At 60.5% G+C, this 18,468-nt stretch overlaps 2 protein-coding genes and 1 pseudogene across 2 annotated transcripts; all 3 read left to right on the top strand.

Annotated features, from left to right (window-relative positions):
* Positions 1-101: 101 nt before the first annotated feature.
* LOC143165976 (protocadherin beta-15-like) lies at positions 102-3,874 on the top strand. Its single transcript, XM_076349898.1, has one exon. The coding sequence runs from the start codon at positions 150-152 to the stop codon at positions 2,589-2,591; it is 2,442 nt and encodes an 813-aa protein (XP_076206013.1). The 5' UTR covers positions 102-149; the 3' UTR covers positions 2,592-3,874.
* Positions 3,875-5,417: 1,543 nt separating this feature from the next.
* Positions 5,418-7,940, top strand: LOC143166255 (protocadherin gamma-A12 pseudogene; annotated as a pseudogene).
* Positions 7,941-8,732: 792 nt separating this feature from the next.
* On the top strand, positions 8,733-12,509 carry LOC143165978 (protocadherin beta-15-like). The gene has a single exon (XM_076349900.1). It carries the CDS (start codon positions 8,781-8,783, stop codon positions 11,220-11,222), a length of 2,442 nt encoding a protein of 813 aa, XP_076206015.1. The 5' UTR covers positions 8,733-8,780; the 3' UTR covers positions 11,223-12,509.
* Positions 12,510-18,468: the final 5,959 nt, after the last annotated feature.

Below are 18,468 nucleotides of genomic sequence, written 5' to 3'. Positions count from 1 at the left end.
CATCCGCTGCCGGGCCACGGCGGCCGCGCTCCGGGCCGCCAGCCGCGCTCGGCGAGAGGGAGGGCGCCCGCCCGCCGCCGCGCCGCCGTGCTGCCGGGCGCCGCTTTCCGCGGAGGATCCGCGAGACGGAGGCTGTCCGCCGCCCCGACATGGCGATCGCAAGGCAAGTGCTTTGTCTCTCTGCTTTCCTCTCCCTGCCGCACGCTCGCGCCGAGCCCATGCGCTACTCCGTAGCCGAGGAGGCGGAGAGCGGCTCCGTGGTAGCCAACGTGGCGGAGGACGCGGGGCTGGCCCCGGCGCAGCTCTCGGCTCGCCGCGCCCGCCTGGCCTCGGAGGACGGCCGGCAGCACTTTCGCTTAGACCGCGGCACCGGCCGCCTCGTAGTGGCGGAGAGGCTGGACCGGGAGGAGCTGTGCGGGCAGGCCGGTACCTGCACGCTCCCCTTCGAGCTGCTGCTGGCAAACCCCCTGCAGTTCTTTCGGGTCGAGGTGGCCGTGGAGGACATCAATGACCATTCGCCCGTTTTCCCGGAGGAGCGAGTCACTTTTACGATCCCGGAAAGGAGCGACCCGGGCTCGCGTTTCCCGCTGGAGGGGGCTCGGGACCTGGATGTTGGCAGCAACAGCATCCAGGCTTACAGCATCGCTCCCGAGAACGAGTACTTTGCTGTCTCCTTTGGGAGTCGGAGTGAGGACGACAAGTATATTGAACTGGTCTTGGAAAAGGCGCTGGACAGAGAGGAGCAGGCGGAGGTGGCTTTCAGTCTCATTGCCGTGGACGGAGGCTCTCCGCCCAGGAGCGGGACCACCCAAATCCACATTGTCGTTCTAGATGTCAACGACAACGCTCCGGTTTTCACACAGAAGGTGTACGTTGGGCAGGTTTTGGAAAACGCGCCAGAGGGCTCTGTGGTTCTCAGCGTGGTGGCAAGCGATCGGGATGTGGGAGCTAACGGGGACATCGCCTATCAGTTCAGCCAAGCAGTGGGCCAGAGCCCCTCGGCATTCGCAATTGACCCCACGAGCGGTGAAATTAAACTCACGAAGCCTCTGGACTTTGAGGCGGCAGAGAATCACGAGCTCAGTGTGCGGGCCACAGACGGCGGGGGCCTCTCGGCAATCTGCAAGGTGTTGGTGGAGGTGGTGGACGTGAATGACAATGCACCGGAGCTGGTGGTCAGTTCCTTCAGCAGCCCCCTCCCCGAGAACGCATTACCCGGGACAGTGGTCGCCCTCTTTACTGTCAGGGACCGGGATGCCGGTGCCAACGGGAAGATCTCCTGTGCCCTTGAGGACCAGCTGTTGTTCTCCCTGCGGCCGGCCTATAAGAATTACTACGAGCTGGTGACCGTGAGCGCTCTGGACCGGGAGGAGACGGCTCGGTACGTCCTCACTGTCACGGCTGCAGACGCAGGGTCACCTCCTCTCACAACGACCCAGACCTTCACGGTGGACGTCTCCGATGTCAACGACAATGCACCTGTCTTCAACCAGACATCGTACACCATGTACGTGCGTGAGAACAATGTCCCCACGGCGCTCGTTGGAGCCGTCAGCGCCTCGGATGCTGATGTGGGGCCCAATGCCAAGGTGACCTATTTCCTGGCCCCAGCCCACTCTGCAGAGCGGCCTCCCTGCTCCTGCCTCTCTGTGAACTCTGAGAACGGGCACGTGTTTGTGCTGCGGCCTCTGGACTACGAGCAGGTGAGGCAGATGGAGGTCTTGGTGAGCGCCTCCGATGCGGGGTCACCTCCCCTCAGGGCCAACGTCACTGTCCGCCTTGTCGTGGTGGACGAGAATGACAATGCGCCGCTGGTGCTGCACCCTGCGCAGGACAGCAGCCCACCCTCCAGCGAGCTGGTGCCCATGTCGGCTGAGGCGGGGTACCTCGTCACCAAAGTGGTGGCCGTCGACGCCGACTCGGGGCAGAACTCATGGCTCTCGTACCACCTGCTGAGGGCCACCGACCCCGGGCTCTTTGCGGTGGGTGCCCAAAGCGGGGAGGTGCGGCTGAGGAGGCCAGTGACGGAGAGGGATGCCGTGAAGCAGAAGCTCGTCGTCCTGGTGCGAGACAATGGGCGGCCACCACTGTCGGCCACTGCGGCGCTGAGCGCACTCCTGCTCAATGACTTCTCAGATGTGCGCCTACGGCACAGCAGCCTGGCCACGGAGGACGAGGGCGGCTCCCTGACAACCTATTTAATCATTTCATTGGTCTTCGTCTCGCTCCTCTTCCTTGCGTCCACAGCAGCCTTCATCGCTCATAAGGTGTGCAAGAGAAAGGAGCTGAAGGGTGGGCACGTGCTTTACGGCACTGGCAACTTGCAGAGCAGCCTGGCTGATGCAGCCACTGCGGGGACCCTGCCCCACGCCTATTGCTACGAGATCAGCCTCACGACGGGCTCGGGCAACAGCGAGTTCAAGTTCCTGAAGCCCATCCTCCCCAGCCTGCCGCCACAGCACTGTGCCACGGGCGGGGGCACCGACGACGAACAAGATTTCCCCCGTGGCCCTATCACGGCAGAGGACGTGGCACCAGACAACCCCGGCACGCCCTCTGCAGAACAGTTCAACAGCCTTTCCTTTAACTAGCATGGAGTCAGCACAGCCAGAGGCTGCATGCCTCCTGGCGGGAAGGGATCCGGGCCACAGCATGTGGCAATGGTTCCTCCAGAGTCAACCCGCATTTGCAATTGGCGTCACCGATTTCCCTCAGATTCCAAGTCAGAAGAAAGGTGGTCTGCCCCTCCAAACAAACAAACAAACAAACAAACAAACAAAAGAAACTAAAGGCTCCCTCGGTCAGGCAATACTATGTTTCAGCTCTGTCACAGCCGTTTCTGAAATGCTTTGAGGGTGGGGTTAGTTCCAGGGCCCCCGGCTAAGTTCTCGTCTCACTTGCTGTCAGGCAAGGCCGTGGACCTCTTATTCTGTGCTGTAACGCAACGGCACGGTCGGGGAGAGAAGTCACATGCTTGCTGAAATGCACGTAGCTCACCTCCCGGGTCAGGAAAGCAAGGAAGTTGTGAGTACTGTGTTACAATGCGGTGCAAGCACGGGGCTCTTTCTCCTCTGGGTTCTGGACGTCTCTGTCTGAGATGTGTGGGCTCTGTGTGTTTTGCCTCCCGGTCACTGTGGCCGTCCGGACAGCCGTTGTGCGTCTGCATATGCTGCACAAAGGCTGCCCAGTGAAGCAGGGAGTTGCTCGCATCCAGCCGTTGCGATGCACGCAATTCCAGCTCAGCAGGCAAGAAGGGTATTTTGACCCTTTGAGTACAGCAGTCCCATCTTCTCTAGGGGAGAGCAGCCAAACACGCAACAAGATTTTCCTCTGTCCCGTGAGAGGGGGGTGGGCGGGCAGTCTCCTTGGGATTGCCTTGGCAATACAGCAGCGCTAACGGTGTTGGCATAGACTGTAACTGTACAGAGTTGTGAAAACGTGTTCGTTGTCTTCAGGTGGATTGTATGAAAACTCCACAAGTCGCTTCAAAGGACTTTGTGTGAAGGTAGAATCGAGATGACCTTGGAAAAGGGCCGCTGAGTTTGGTGTCGTCATTGTTGTTCCCAAATCCCAAGGCTCCCTGATGGGAGTGGAAAGCTGTCCCGATACGATTTTCTGGGTTTGCGTTAGAGCACTTGCATTCTCCTTTTTGCCCCTTCTCCTTCGACTCTGCGAACTGTGTTTGAGCATTGTCTTACCTATTCCTCTTAAGAAGGACTGTCCCCCCACGTATGATAACGGATTGTTTGAATGAAGGCAGCGTGGCACGGAATATTTGGAAACCCTCACGCTGTGTTGTGCTGCAGTTCTAAACTGTACCGCTGTAAACCGGGAGACCCTTGTGTGTAAAAGTGAAATAAAAAGAGCACCCAAATGCCTCGTGTGGAGACAGTCGTCTTTGTGGAGGTGTTCTTTCTGGGAAAGCTCTGTCAGAGTTCTCAAAAGGCTGGGAGTTTTTCTCTCGTTTTGTGCCTTGGCTGAGGTAAAGTTGGGCGGGTACCTTTCTTCAGTTTGGGGGCACGGCCGATAGAGCATTCAGGAAAACTGTGGGGAGCAGGGATGTGCTGGCAGAGCCGTATGGCTCCTCCGAGCACTGAGCCTCTGGCTGCGACAGGGCCCAGTTAGATCCCGGTCAGGGGCAACTGGCCCCTACCCTAACAGGGGCCTGGGTGTGCAAAGGCCTCTGCAAAGCGGTGAGGTGTGGGGAGTGACCTTTCCAACTCTCCTGACAGCTCCAGCTGCAGATGGCAACTGTGAGGTGTTCGAGCACAAAGTCTTTTGCTTCTAAAGGTTTTGGGGGATGGATGGCACAAAGACAGCATACGTGTTCCTTGGGGGAAGTGTTTGGGGGAGCCCCAGGAGGTGGGCATTTGGTGAGCCAAAGCAGCTACCAGGGGGAGGATTCACCCTCGGAAATGCAGAGGACTACAGCTGTCCCTTCCGCAAGGCCCTGATAAAAAGGTAAGTCCTGAGGACAGGCTGGTGTGGTGGTGCTGACCAGAAGACCGTGGTACCTCGAGGACTGAGTGATCCACTGTCCAGTTAATCTGAGAAGGCGCAGGCCTGTGCCGTGCTGTGCTGCGCTGCATAAATCCCTGGTCTGCAGGATAAATTCAGCCAGCTCATTGTAACCGAGGAACCCGCAGGCAGCTCCCGCTTGGTACTGGTGAGAAAGCCACCTGCGAGCAAGAAGTCCGCATGGGCGCTTCTTTTACTGTGACCGTAGAAATGATGAACAGAATTGCCGTCTTGCAGGAAAATCCTGAAGTGGCTTGAATGACTGAAACGGGGGCACTCTTTCTTTTCTTTTCTACGACCGGGGTCTGCATGGCATGCTGTGCGTGGCCGGAGTCCTGCGTGAAGCTGCTCTGCTCAGGGTTCTCCACATCTGAAGGGACGTAGGATTATCTGTGCTAATCTCTTCCAATATTCTCCGATTCTCTGATTCTCTGACTCTCGTCTATCATTCTGTCATTCCGTGAAGCACTGCGGTGGGCAGGACTTGTCAGAGAGACTCTCCTGAATGCATGCGTGTGCCGTGAATCTGTCAGCCCTGTCATCAGGGGTGACCGCAAGCGCGGGGCTGCCGCAGGCGCTGTTCGCTGGGCAGGAGTGGGAAGCCGGCGAGGCGGAGGGCCGCTTCCCAGCGCCCGAGCGCTGCAGTTGCTGCCTGCGGCTGCGAGCGTCGCTGTTGGCTCACGGTAGGCCGAAAGGCGGGCGGCGGCCGCCGGAGCAACGGCGAGCCGGCGAGCGAGCCGCGGGGCTGCAAGGTCCGAGCCCGAAGCGGCGCGGCGGGAGCGAGCCGAGCCGGGCTGCTCGGGGGAAGGCTCGGCGGGAGGAGCGCGGCGACAGCGGTGACCCGCAGGCCGGCTCCGGTGGGCGGAGGGGCGAGCGGGCGGCTGCTGCCGGGCTTTGCGATGGCGGAGAGAGGAGGGCGCTGTGGCCGGCGGGAGCGAGCCCTGCTGTGGTGCGTCCTGGCGGCGGCGTGGGAGGCGGCGTGGGGGCAGCTGCGCTACGCGGTTCCCGAGGAGATGCCGAAGGGCTCGTTCGTGGGCGACGTGGCCAAGGACCTGGGGCTGGACCTGCCGGCGCCCCGCGACCGCGGCGTCCGTATCGTGGGCAGAGGTAGGACGCAGTATTTCGCTCTTCACGGGAAGACGGGACATTTGGTGACGGCGGAGAGGATAGACAGAGAGCAGCTGTGCGAGAGTGTGCAGCAATGCGAGCTGCGCTGTGAGGTGATAGTGGAGGGGGAAATAAAGATTTACGGAATCGAAGTGGAGATCACGGACATTAACGACAACGCGCCCAGCTTCCGAGAGGCAGAAAAAGAACTGAGAATGGGCGAGACGACCGCCCCGGGGTCGCGGTTTCCCCTGGCCAGGGCTCACGACCCGGACGCGGGACGGAATTCGGTGCAGAGCTACGAGCTGAGCGGCGACGAGCACTTCTCGCTGGCCGTGCAGGCGGGCCCCGGCGGGGACCAGCGTCCCGAGCTGGTGCTGGCGAAGGCGCTGGACCGGGAGGCGGCGGCGTTTCACGAGCTGGTGCTGAGGGCGAGCGACGGCGGGGAGCCGGCGCGGACGGGCACGGCGCGGATCCGCGTGGCGGTGCTGGACGCGAACGACAACGCGCCCGTGTTCAGCCAGGCGGAGTACACGGTGCGTGTGCCGGAGGACGTGCCCGTGGGCTCCGCCCTCGTCACCCTCACGGCCACCGACGCCGACGAGGGGCTGAACGGCGACGTAAAGTATTCGTATCAAACGGTTTCTGTGAAAGCCTCGCAGATTTTCCAGCTGGAGGCCGGGACGGGAGCGATCACGCTGCTGCGGAGCCTGGACTTCGAGGAAGGCGACTCCTACGAGCTGGAGGTGCAGGCACATGATGGCGGGGGCCTTTCCGACACGGCGAAAGTCGCGATCGCGGTGACGGACGTGAACGACAACGCGCCCGAGATTTCGGTGCGGTCGTCGCTGAGCGCGATCTCTGAGGACGCGCCGCCGGGGACGGTGGTGGCCCTGCTGCACGTGCAGGACCGGGACTCGGGGGCGAACGGCGAGGTGCGGTGCAGCATCGGCGAGAGCCTCCCGTTCCGGCTGGAGAAGTCGTTTGATAATTACTACCGCGTGGTGACGGCGAGGGAGCTGGACCGGGAGGAGGTGGCGGAGTACAACGTGACGGTGCGGGCGGCGGACGGCGGGTCGCCGGCGCTGTGGAGCAGCGCGGTGCTGGCGCTGCGGGTGCTGGACGTGAACGACAACGCGCCGGTGTTCGCGGGGGCGCGCTACAGCGCCCGTGTGCCCGAGAACAACGCGGCGGGCGCGCTGGTGCTGACGGTGCGGGCGGCGGACGCGGACTGGGGGCAGAACGCGCGCGTGCGGTACCGGCTGTCGGAGGGGCGGGTGCGGGGCGCGCCGCTCTCGTCCTACGTGTCGGTGCAGGCGGAGACGGGCGCGCTGTACGCGCTGCGCTCCTTCGACTACGAGGAGGTGCGCGAGGTGGGGCTGTGGGTGCGGGCGGAGGACGGCGGCGCGCCGGCGCTGAGCAGCAACGTGTCGGTGCGGCTCGTGATCGTGGACGAGAACGACAACGCGCCGCAGGTGCTGTACCCGCCGGCGGCGGCGGCGGCGGCGCCGGGCGCGGGCTGGTCGGGCGTGGAGCTGGCGCCGCGCTCGGCGGAGCCCGGGGCGCTGGTGGCCAAGGTGGTGGCGGTGGACGCGGACGCGGGTCAGAACGCGTGGCTGTCGTACGAGCTGGCCAAGGCGACGGAGCCGGGGCTGTTCCGCGTGGGGCTGCACAGCGGCGAGGTGCGCACGGCGCGGGCCGTGGCGGAGCGCGACGCGCCCCGGCAGAGGCTCGTCGTGCTGGTGCGAGACCGCGGGCAGCCGCCGCGCTCCGCCACCGCCACCCTCGGCATCGCCCTGGTGGACGGCTTCCCCGACGCCTTCCTCCAGCTCAACCACGCCCCTGCGGGGAGGCCGCAGCAGCAGCCGCAGGCGGGCGAGGAGGACCTGCTCACCGCCTACCTCATCGCCTCCCTGGGCTGCGTCTCGTCGCTCTTCCTCCTGTCCGTCCTCGCCTTTTCGGCGGCCAAGCTCTGCAAGGCTCGCCTCCGGGCACGCCTGTCGCCCCCCTCTGCCCGCTGCTACGCTGACGGCGACTTCGCCACCGGCGGCGCGGACGTGGCCGGCACGGGCACTCTCTCGGCGGCTTACCGCTACGAAGCGTGCCTGACCACCGGCTCGGGGAGGAGCCAGTTCCAGTTCCTGAGGCCCGTCCTGCCCGGCCCGCAGAGCCGCGCCGAGGCGGGGGCGGGCAAGGACGGGGAACCGCTGTGCGGCTCGCAGCCCGCTGGCGAGAGGGAAGCCAACCCGCGGAGCGCAGCCCCTCCTCCCGTTCAGCCGCCGGACTGGCCGGCCGGCGGGCGCGTCCACGCCTGAGCCTTGCTGGGTCCCGCCCCCGTTCCCCGCCCTCAGCCTGAGATCCCCGAGTAGATGTAGTGCCGGGCGGTGCCGCTACCTGCGTGCTGCCCCCGCGGAGGCTCTTGCCCGGCTCCTCCGGCCGCGGAAGGCGGCTCAGTCCCTCCGGGCCGAGCCTCCGCCCCACCGTGCCGTGGGAAACGCCTTGTGCCTGTCGCGCCGCCGTGTTTCCCCAAGGGCACGGCTTTGCCTCCCGGGAGCCAAGCGCGCACGCCTGCCCGCGGGCTCTGGGCAGCGGGGAGCGGGGGGAGACGCGGGGGAGACGCGGGGCAGCTGCCGGCGCTGCCCGTGCGCTCGGGCTCAAGCGGCGGCCCCGCAGGACGCTCGGCGCTCCTTCCCTGCGCTTCCCTCCCCGGCGCGGTGTGCGCGCGTCCTGCCGCGGGGCCCCGACGCGGGCGAGCGGCCGGCAGCCGCGCGTGTGCGCACGGGTCCGTGTGCCGCTGCGAGCCGGCAGCGCGGGCAGCGGGCGGCGGCGGGCGCAGTCCCGCCGCGGGCCGCAGGGTGGTGCTCCCGGCCAAGGCGGCGCCGAGCGGCTGCGGGCGGGGAGGCGGCCGAGCTCAGCCCGGCCCAGCCCAGCCCAGCCCAGCCCAGCCCAGCCCAGCCGAGCCGAGCTGAGCCGAGCCGGGCGGCGGCGGCGAGCGGTGCCCCGTGCCATCCGCTGCCGGGCCACGGCGGCCGCGCTCCGGGCCGCCAGCCGCGCTCGGCGAGAGGGAGGGCGCCCGCCCGCCGCCGCGCCGCCGTGCTGCCGGGCGCCGCTTTCCGCGGAGGATCCGCGAGACGGAGGCTGTCCGCCGCCCCGACATGGCGATCGCAAGGCAAGTGCTTTGTCTCTCTGCTTTCCTCTCCCTGCCGCACGCTCGCGCCGAGCCCATGCGCTACTCCGTAGCCGAGGAGGCGGAGAGCGGCTCCGTGGTAGCCAACGTGGCGGAGGACGCGGGGCTGGCCCCGGCGCAGCTCTCGGCTCGCCGCGCCCGCCTGGCCTCGGAGGACGGCCGGCAGCACTTTCGCTTAGACCGCGGCACCGGCCGCCTCGTAGTGGCGGAGAGGCTGGACCGGGAGGAGCTGTGCGGGCAGGCCGGTACCTGCACGCTCCCCTTCGAGCTGCTGCTGGCAAACCCCCTGCAGTTCTTTCGGGTCGAGGTGGCCGTGGAGGACATCAATGACCATTCGCCCGTTTTCCCGGAGGAGCGAGTCACTTTTACGATCCCGGAAAGGAGCGACCCGGGCTCGCGTTTCCCGCTGGAGGGGGCTCGGGACCTGGATGTTGGCAGCAACAGCATCCAGGCTTACAGCATCGCTCCCGAGAACGAGTACTTTGCTGTCTCCTTTGGGAGTCGGAGTGAGGACGACAAGTATATTGAACTGGTCTTGGAAAAGGCGCTGGACAGAGAGGAGCAGGCGGAGGTGGCTTTCAGTCTCATTGCCGTGGACGGAGGCTCTCCGCCCAGGAGCGGGACCACCCAAATCCACATTGTCGTTCTAGATGTCAACGACAACGCTCCGGTTTTCACACAGAAGGTGTACGTTGGGCAGGTTTTGGAAAACGCGCCAGAGGGCTCTGTGGTTCTCAGCGTGGTGGCAAGCGATCGGGATGTGGGAGCTAACGGGGACATCGCCTATCAGTTCAGCCAAGCAGTGGGCCAGAGCCCCTCGGCATTCGCAATTGACCCCACGAGCGGTGAAATTAAACTCACGAAGCCTCTGGACTTTGAGGCGGCAGAGAATCACGAGCTCAGTGTGCGGGCCACAGACGGCGGGGGCCTCTCGGCAATCTGCAAGGTGTTGGTGGAGGTGGTGGACGTGAATGACAATGCACCGGAGCTGGTGGTCAGTTCCTTCAGCAGCCCCCTCCCCGAGAACGCATTACCCGGGACAGTGGTCGCCCTCTTTACTGTCAGGGACCGGGATGCCGGTGCCAACGGGAAGATCTCCTGTGCCCTTGAGGACCAGCTGTTGTTCTCCCTGCGGCCGGCCTATAAGAATTACTACGAGCTGGTGACCGTGAGCGCTCTGGACCGGGAGGAGACGGCTCGGTACGTCCTCACTGTCACGGCTGCAGACGCAGGGTCACCTCCTCTCACAACGACCCAGACCTTCACAGTGGACGTCTCCGATGTCAACGACAATGCACCTGTCTTCAACCAGACATCGTACACCATGTACGTGCGTGAGAACAATGTCCCCACGGCGCTCGTTGGAGCCGTCAGCGCCTCGGATGCTGATGTGGGGCCCAATGCCAAGGTGACCTATTTCCTGGCCCCAGCCCACTCTGCAGAGCGGCCTCCCTGCTCCTGCCTCTCTGTGAACTCTGAGAACGGGCACGTGTTTGTGCTGCGGCCTCTGGACTACGAGCAGGTGAGGCAGATGGAGGTCTTGGTGAGCGCCTCCGATGCGGGGTCACCTCCCCTCAGGGCCAACGTCACTGTCCGCCTTGTCGTGGTGGACGAGAATGACAATGCGCCGCTGGTGCTGCACCCCGCGCAGGACAGCAGCCCACCCTCCAGCGAGCTGGTGCCCATGTCGGCTGAGGCGGGGTACCTCGTCACCAAAGTGGTGGCCGTCGACGCCGACTCGGGGCAGAACTCATGGCTCTCGTACCACCTGCTGAGGGCCACCGACCCCGGGCTCTTTGCGGTGGGTGCCCAAAGCGGGGAGGTGCGGCTGAGGAGGCCAGTGACGGAGAGGGATGCCGTGAAGCAGAAGCTCGTCGTCCTGGTGCGAGACAATGGGCGGCCACCACTGTCGGCCACTGCGGCGCTGAGCGCACTCCTGCTCAATGACTTCTCAGATGTGCGCCTACGGCACAGCAGCCTGGCCACGGAGGACGAGGGCGGCTCCCTGACAACCTATTTAATCATTTCATTGGTCTTCGTCTCGCTCCTCTTCCTTGCGTCCACAGCAGCCTTCATCGCTCATAAGGTGTGCAAGAGAAAGGAGCTGAAGGGTGGGCACGTGCTTTACGGCACTGGCAACTTGCAGAGCAGCCTGGCTGATGCAGCCACTGCGGGGACCCTGCCCCACGCCTATTGCTACGAGATCAGCCTCACGACGGGCTCGGGCAACAGCGAGTTCAAGTTCCTGAAGCCCATCCTCCCCAGCCTGCCGCCACAGCACTGTGCCACGGGCGGGGGCACCGACGACGAACAAGATTTCCCCCGTGGCCCTATCACGGCAGAGGACGTGGCACCAGACAACCCCGGCACGCCCTCTGCAGAACAGTTCAACAGCCTTTCCTTTAACTAGCATGGAGTCAGCACAGCCAGAGGCTGCATGCCTCCTGGCGGGAAGGGATCCGGGCCACAGCATGTGGCAATGGTTCCTCCAGAGTCAACCCGCATTTGCAATTGGCGTCACCGATTTCCCTCAGATTCCAAGTCAGAAGAAAGGTGGTCTGCCCCTCCAAACAAACAAACAAACAAACAAACAAACAAACAAAAGAAACTAAAGGCTCCCTCGGTCAGGCAATACTATGTTTCAGCTCTGTCACAGCCGTTTCTGAAATGCTTTGAGAGTGGGGTTAGTTCCAGGGCCCCCGGCTAAGTTCTCGTCTCACTTGCTGTCAGGGAAGGCCGTGGACCTCTTATTCTGTGCTGTAACGCAACGGCACGGTCGGGGAGAGAAGTCACATGCTTGCTGAAATGCACGTAGCTCACCTCCCGGGTCAGGAAAGCAAGGAAGTTGTGAGTACTGTGTTACAATGCGGTGCAAGCACGGGGCTCTTTCTCCTCTGGGTTCTGGACGTCTCTGTCTGAGATGTGTGGGCTCTGTGTGTTTTGCCTCCCGGTCACTGTGGCCGTCCGGACAGCCGTTGTGCGTCTGCATATGCTGCACAAAGGCTGCCCAGTGAAGCAGGGAGTTGCTCGCATCCAGCCGTTGCGATGCACGCAATTCCAGCTCAGCAGGCAAGAAGGGTATTTTGACCCTTTGAGTACAGCAGTCCCATCTTCTCTAGGGGAGAGCAGCCAAACACGCAACAAGATTTTCCTCTGTCCCGTGAGAGGGGGGTGGGCGGGCAGTCTCCTTGGGATTGCCTTGGCAATACAGCAGCGCTAACGGTGTTGGCATAGACTGTAACTGTACAGAGTTGTGAAAACGTGTTCGTTGTCTTCAGGTGGATTGTATGAAAACTCCACAAGTCGCTTCAAAGGACTTTGTGTGAAGGTAGAATCGAGATGACCTTGGAAAAGGGCCGCTGAGTTTGGTGTTGTCATTGTTGTTCCCAAATCCCAAGGCTCCCTGATGGGAGTGGAAAGCTGTCCCGATACGATTTTCTGGGTTTGCGTTAGAGCACTTGCATTCTCCTTTTTGCCCCTTCTCCTTCGACTCTGCGAACTGTGTTTGAGCATTGTCTTACCTATTCCTCTTAAGAAGGACTGTCCCCCCACGTATGATAACGGATTGTTTGAATGAAGGCAGCGTGGCACGGAATATTTGGAAACCCTCACGCTGTGTTGTGCTGCAGTTCTAAACTGTACCGCTGTAAACCGGGAGACCCTTGTGTGTAAAAGTGAAATAAAAAGAGCACCCAAATGCCTCGTGTGGAGACAGTCGTCTTTGTGGAGGTGTTCTTTCTGGGAAAGCTCTGTCAGAGTTCTCAAAAGGCTGGGAGTTTTTCTCTCGTTTTGTGCCTTGGCTGAGGTAAAGTTGGGCGGGTACCTTTCTTCAGTTTGGGGGCACGGCCGATAGAGCATTCAGGAAAACTGTGGGGAGCAGGGATGTGCTGGCAGAGCCGTATGGCTCCTCCGAGCACTGAGCCTCTGGCTGCGACAGGGCCCAGTTAGATCCCGGTCAGGGGCAACTGGCCCCTACCCTAACAGGGGCCTGGGTGTGCAAAGGCCTCTGCAAAGCGGTGAGGTGTGGGGAGTGACCTTTCCAACTCTCCTGACAGCTCCAGCTGCAGATGGCAACTGTGAGGTGTTCGAGCACAAAGTCTTTTGCTTCTAAAGGTTTTGGGGGATGGATGGCACAAAGACAGCATACGTGTTCCTTGGGGGAAGTGTTTGGGGGAGCCCCAGGAGGTGGGCATTTGGTGAGCCAAAGCAGCTACCAGGGGGAGGATTCACCCTCGGAAATGCAGAGGACTACAGCTGTCCCTTCCGCAAGGCCCTGATAAAAAGGTAAGTCCTGAGGACAGGCTGGTGTGGTGGTGCTGACCAGAAGACCGTGGTACCTCGAGGACTGAGTGATCCACTGTCCAGTTAATCTGAGAAGGCGCAGGCCTGTGCCGTGCTGTGCTGCGCTGCATAAATCCCTGGTCTGCAGGATAAATTCAGCCAGCTCATTGTAACCGAGGAACCCGCAGGCAGCTCCCGCTTGGTACTGGTGAGAAAGCCACCTGCGAGCAAGAAGTCCGCATGGGCGCTTCTTTTACTGTGACCGTAGAAATGATGAACAGAATTGCCGTCTTGCAGGAAAATCCTGAAGTGGCTTGAATGACTGAAACGGGGGCACTCTTTCTTTTCTTTTCTACGACCGGGGTCTGCATGGCATGCTGTGCGTGGCCGGAGTCCTGCGTGAAGCTGCTCTGCTCAGGGTTCTCCACATCTGAAGGGACGTAGGATTATCTGTGCTAATCTCTTCCAATAGCGTGCGCTATAAGTAACAGAGTTGCGAATGACATCTTAGAGAGTCGGCGTGTCTCTCTTACTGAGATCACAAGGAAGCAGCAGCTCCTGGTGTAAAACCTGCTGCTTCTTGGGTGATTCCAGCTCGAGGGTCTGGGTGTCTGATGCAATTCATAACTGGATGGTTTATTACAGTTTTTACGCTATGAGAGGGGGAGGCTGTTTCCTGCATTGGAAGGCCTGAACACAGTGCTGAGCTTTCCCGCGGGGCTCGTCGGAGGTGCCGTTTACGAAGGTATAACTTCTTAGGCCAGGTAATAGACAGCCCTACCAGGGGGGATGCGTTTCTGGACCTGTTGGTCACCAAGGCAAGTGAGCTAATCAGAGACGTCAAGATTGGAGGCAGCCTGGGCTGCAGTGGTCATGCGCTGGTGGAGTTCTCTGTCCTGAGGGATACGGGACAGGCGAAGAGTAAAGTCAGGTCCCTGACTTTTAGGAAAGCAAACTTCCATCTCTTCAAGGAGTTAGCCAACGGGACCCCCCTGGGAAACTGCCCTCAGGGATAAAGGAGCAGAACAGAGCTTGCAGATCTTTACCTTAAAGATGCTTTCCACAGAGCGGAAGAGCTCTCGATCCCCATGTGTGAGACATCAGGAAAGGAAGGCAGGAGACCGGCACGGCTGAGTAAAGACTTGCTGGTCAGACTAAGGGGCACGAAGGAAACGCACAGGCAGTGGAAGCAGGGACAGGTATCCTGGGAACAGTACAGGGACGTTGCCTGGTTGTGTAGGGATGGGGTCAGGAAGGCCAAGGCGCAGCTGGAGCTGAACTTGGCAAGGAACGCCAGGAATAATAGGAAGGGAGAAGCTTCCCTTCTTGTATATGTTTATAGAGGTATACCAGGCAGAAAAGGAAGGTCGAAGAAAGTGTACCCTCCCTGATGAACAGGACTTGCAAACTGGTAACGACAGACGAGGAGAAGGCTGAGGCAGTCAACAACCTTTTTGCCTCCATCTTCACTGGCAATCTCTCTTCCCACCCCTCTCGCGTGGATGGACCTCAAGGCAGGGACCGGGGGAGCAAAGTCCCTCCCGCTGTAAGAGAAGATCAGGCTCGAGACCGCCTGAGGAACCTCAACATCCATGTGTCTATGGGAGCCGACGAGATGCATCTCAGGGTCCTGAGGGACCTGGCTGATGCAGTTCCCAAGCCACTCTCCATGATATTTGAGAAGTCATGGCAGTCAGGTGAAGTCCCCGGTGGCTGGAAAATGGAAACCTTGCACCCATTTTTAAAAAGGGTGGAAAGGAGGACCCTGGGAACTAGTGACCTGTCAGCCTCACCTCTGTGCCTGGGAAGATCATGGAACAGATCCTCCTAGAAGCTATGCCAAGGCTCATGGAGGACAGGGAGGTGATTTGAGACAGCCAGCATGGCTTCACCAAGGGCAAGTCTTGCCTGACCACCCTAGCAGCCTTCTATGATGCAGTGACTACCTCAGCGGCCAAGGGAACGTCATCTATCTGGACTTCTGTAAGGCCTTTGACACGGTCCCCCACAATTCCTCCAATTCTCTCTAAATTGGAGACAGATGGATTTGATGGATGGACTATTTGGTGGGTAAGGAATTGGCTGGATGGTCGCATCCACAGAGTAGTGGTCAACGGCTCATGTCCAGATGGAGATCAGTGATGAGTGGTGTCCCTCAGGGGTCCGTATGGGGACCAGTACTCTTCACTATCTTCATCAACAACACAGAGAGTGGGATCGAGTGCACCCTCAGCACGTTGGCAGGTGACACCGAGCTGAGCGGTGCGGTTGACACGCCTGAGGGATGGGATGTCATTCAGAGGGACCTGGACAAGCTGGAGAAGTGGGTGCACGTGAACCTCATGGGGTTGAACAAGGCCAAGTGTAAGGTCCTGCGCCTGGGCCGGGGCACCCCCCGGTATCAGTACAGGCTGGGGGATGAAGGGATTGAGAGCAGCCCCTGCGGAGAAGGACTTGGGGGTACTGGTGGATGAAACACTGGACATGAGCAAGCAATGTGCACTCACAACCCAGAAAGCCGACTGAATCTGGGGCTGCATCACCAGCAGCATAGCCAGCAGGTCGAGGGAGGTGATTCTGCCCCTCTACTCTGCCCTGGTGAGACCTGCACTGCATCCAGCTCTAGGGTCCTCAGCACAGGAAAGACATGGAGCTGTTGGAGCGGGTCCAGAGGAGGGCCAGAAAAATGGTCAGAGGGCTGGAGCAGCTCTCCTATGAGGAAAGGCTGAGGGAGTTGGGGTTGTTTAGCCTGGAGAAGAGAAGGCTCCGGGGAGACCTCATTGCAGCCTTTCAATATTTAAAGGGGGCTTACAGGAAAGATGGCCTGTTCAGGACACTGGTTGAGAGAGTCCCTTGGGAGACAGTCCTGAAGGGCAAAGGGGTCCAGGAAGGCTGGACGTTCTTCAAGAAGGAAGCCTTAAAGGCGCAGGAGCAGGCTGTCCCTGTATGCCGTAAGAAGAATGGGCGGGGAAGACAACTGGCCTGGCTGAACGGGGAGCTCTTGCTGGGACTCAGGAAAAAAAGGAGAGTTTATCACTTGTGGAAGAAGGGGCAGGCGACTCAAGAAGAGTACAGGGATCTCGTTAGGTCGTGCAGAGAGGAAATGAGAAGGCAAAAGCCCAGCTAGAACGCAATCTGGCCGCTGTCGTCAGAGACAACAAAAAATGGTTTTACAAATATACTAATGACAAAAAGAGAGCCAAGGAGGATCTCCATCCTTTATTGGATGTGGGGGGGAACATTGTCACCAAGGATGAGGAACAGGCTGAGGTACTCAATGCTTTCTTTGCCTTAGTCTTTAACAGTCAGACCAGTTATCCTCAGGGTACTCCGCCCCCTGAGCTGGAAGACAGGGATGGCGAGCAGGATAAACCCCCCATAATCCAAAAGGAAACAGTTAACGACCTGCTGTGCCACCTGGACGCTCACAAGTCTATGGGGCTGGATGGGATCCACCCGAGAGTGCTGAGGGAGCTGGTGGAGGAGCTTGCCAAGCCACTCTCCATCATTTACCAGCAGTCCTGGTTAACGGGGGAGGTCCCAGACGACTGGAGGCTTGCCAACATTACGCCCATCTGCAAGAAGGGCCGGAAGGAGGATCCGGGGAACTACAGGCCTGTCAGCCTGACCTCGGTGCCGGGGAAGATTATGGAGCGGTTCATCTTGAGGGCGCTCACAAGGCATGTGCGGGACAACCAGGGGATCAGGCCCAGCCAGCATGGGTTCATGAAAGGCAGGTCCTGCTTGACCAACCTGATCTCCTTCTATGACCAGGTGGCCCACCCAGTGGATGAGGGAAAGGCTGTGGATGTGGTCCACCTGGACTTCAGTAAAGCCTTTGACACTGTCTGCCACAGCATTCTCCTAGAGAAGCTGGCGGCTCACGGCTTAGACAGGTGTACTCTGCGCTGGGTCAAAAACTGGCTGGACGGCCGGGCCCAGAGAGTTGTGGTGAATGGAGTTCAATCCAGTGGGCGGCCGGTCACGAGCGGTGTTCCCCAGGGCTCAGTTTTGGGGCCGGTCTTGTTCAATATCTTTATTGATGATCTGGATGAGAGGATCGAGTGCTCCCTCAGTAAGTTTGCAGTTGACACCAAGCTGGGCGGGAGTGTTGATCTGCTCGAGGGTAGGAAGGCTCTGCAGAGGGACCTGGACAGGCTGGATCGATGGGCCGAGGCCAACTGTATGAGGTTCAACAAGGCCAAGTGCCGTGTCCTGTACTTTGGCCACAACAACCCCATGCAGCGCTACAGGCTTGGGGAAGAGTGGCTGGTGTGTGTCCAGAGAAGGGCAATGAAGCTGGTGAAGGGTCTGGAGAACAAGTCTTATGAGGAGCGGATGAGGGAGCTGGGACTGTTTAGTCTGGAGAAGAGGAGGCTGAGGGGAGACCTTATTGCGCTCTACAACTACCTGAAAGGAGGTTGTAGCGAGGGGGGTGTCGGTCTCTTCTCCCAAGCAACAAGCGATAGGACGAGAGGAAATGGCCTCAAGTTGCACCAGGGGAGGTTTAGATTGGACATGGGGAAAAATTTCTTTACTGAAAGAGTGGTTAAACATTGGAACAGGCTGCCCAGGGAAGTGGTTGAGTGACCATCCCTGGAAGTATTTAAAAGATGTGCAGGTGAGGCACTTAGGGTTAGTGGGCGTGGTGGTGTTGGGTTGACGGTTGGAGTTGATGATCTGAGAGGTCTTTTCCAACCTTAATGACTCTATGATTCTATGGAGAGAGACTTTTTAATAGGGGCTGTAGTGATAGGACAAGGGGGAATGGTTTTAAACTAAAAGCGGGTAGGTTCAGACTGGATATAAGGAAGAAATTTTTTACGCTGAGGGTGGTGGAACACTGGCACAGGTTGCCCAGAGAGGCCGTAGATGCCCCATCCCTGGAAACATTCAAGGTCAGGCTGGACGGGGCTCTGAGTCACCTGATCTAGCCGAAGATGGCCCTGCTCATTGCAGGGGGCTTGGACTAGATGACCTTTAGAGGTCCCGTCCAACCCAAACCATGCCGTGATTCTCTGATTCTCTGATTCTCTGGTTCTCTTCTATCATTCTGTCATTCCGTGAAGCACTGCGGTGGGCAGGACTTGTCAGAGAGACTCTCCTGAATGCATGCGTGTGCCGTGAATCTGTCAGCCCTGTCATCAGGGGTGACCGCAAGCGCGGGGCTGCCGCAGGCGCTGTTCGCTGGGCAGGAGTGGGAAGCCGGCGAGGCGGAGGGCCGCTTCCCAGCGCCCGAGCGCTGCAGTTGCTGCCTGCGGCTGCGAGCGTCGCTGTTGGCTCACGGTAGGCCGAAAGGCGGGCGGCGGCCGCCGGAGCAACGGCGAGCCGGCGAGCGAGCCGCGGGGCTGCAAGGTCCGAGCCCGAAGCGGCGC

The sequence above is a fragment of the Aptenodytes patagonicus genome, chromosome 12 (assembly GCF_965638725.1).
Source record: "Aptenodytes patagonicus chromosome 12, bAptPat1.pri.cur, whole genome shotgun sequence".
NCBI classification, from domain to species: Eukaryota; Metazoa; Chordata; class Aves; order Sphenisciformes; family Spheniscidae; genus Aptenodytes; species Aptenodytes patagonicus.
The sequence above is the reverse complement of the archived record's forward strand: the minus strand, read 5'-3'. Positions and strand labels throughout refer to the sequence as shown.

What these genes read in the sequence shown, in the direction of transcription:
- LOC143165976 (XM_076349898.1), top strand. Translation starts at nt 150, where the DNA reads ATGGCGATCGCAAGGCAAGTGCTTTGTCTCTCTGCTTTCCTCTCCCTG.
- LOC143165978 (XM_076349900.1), top strand. Translation starts at nt 8,781, where the DNA reads ATGGCGATCGCAAGGCAAGTGCTTTGTCTCTCTGCTTTCCTCTCCCTG.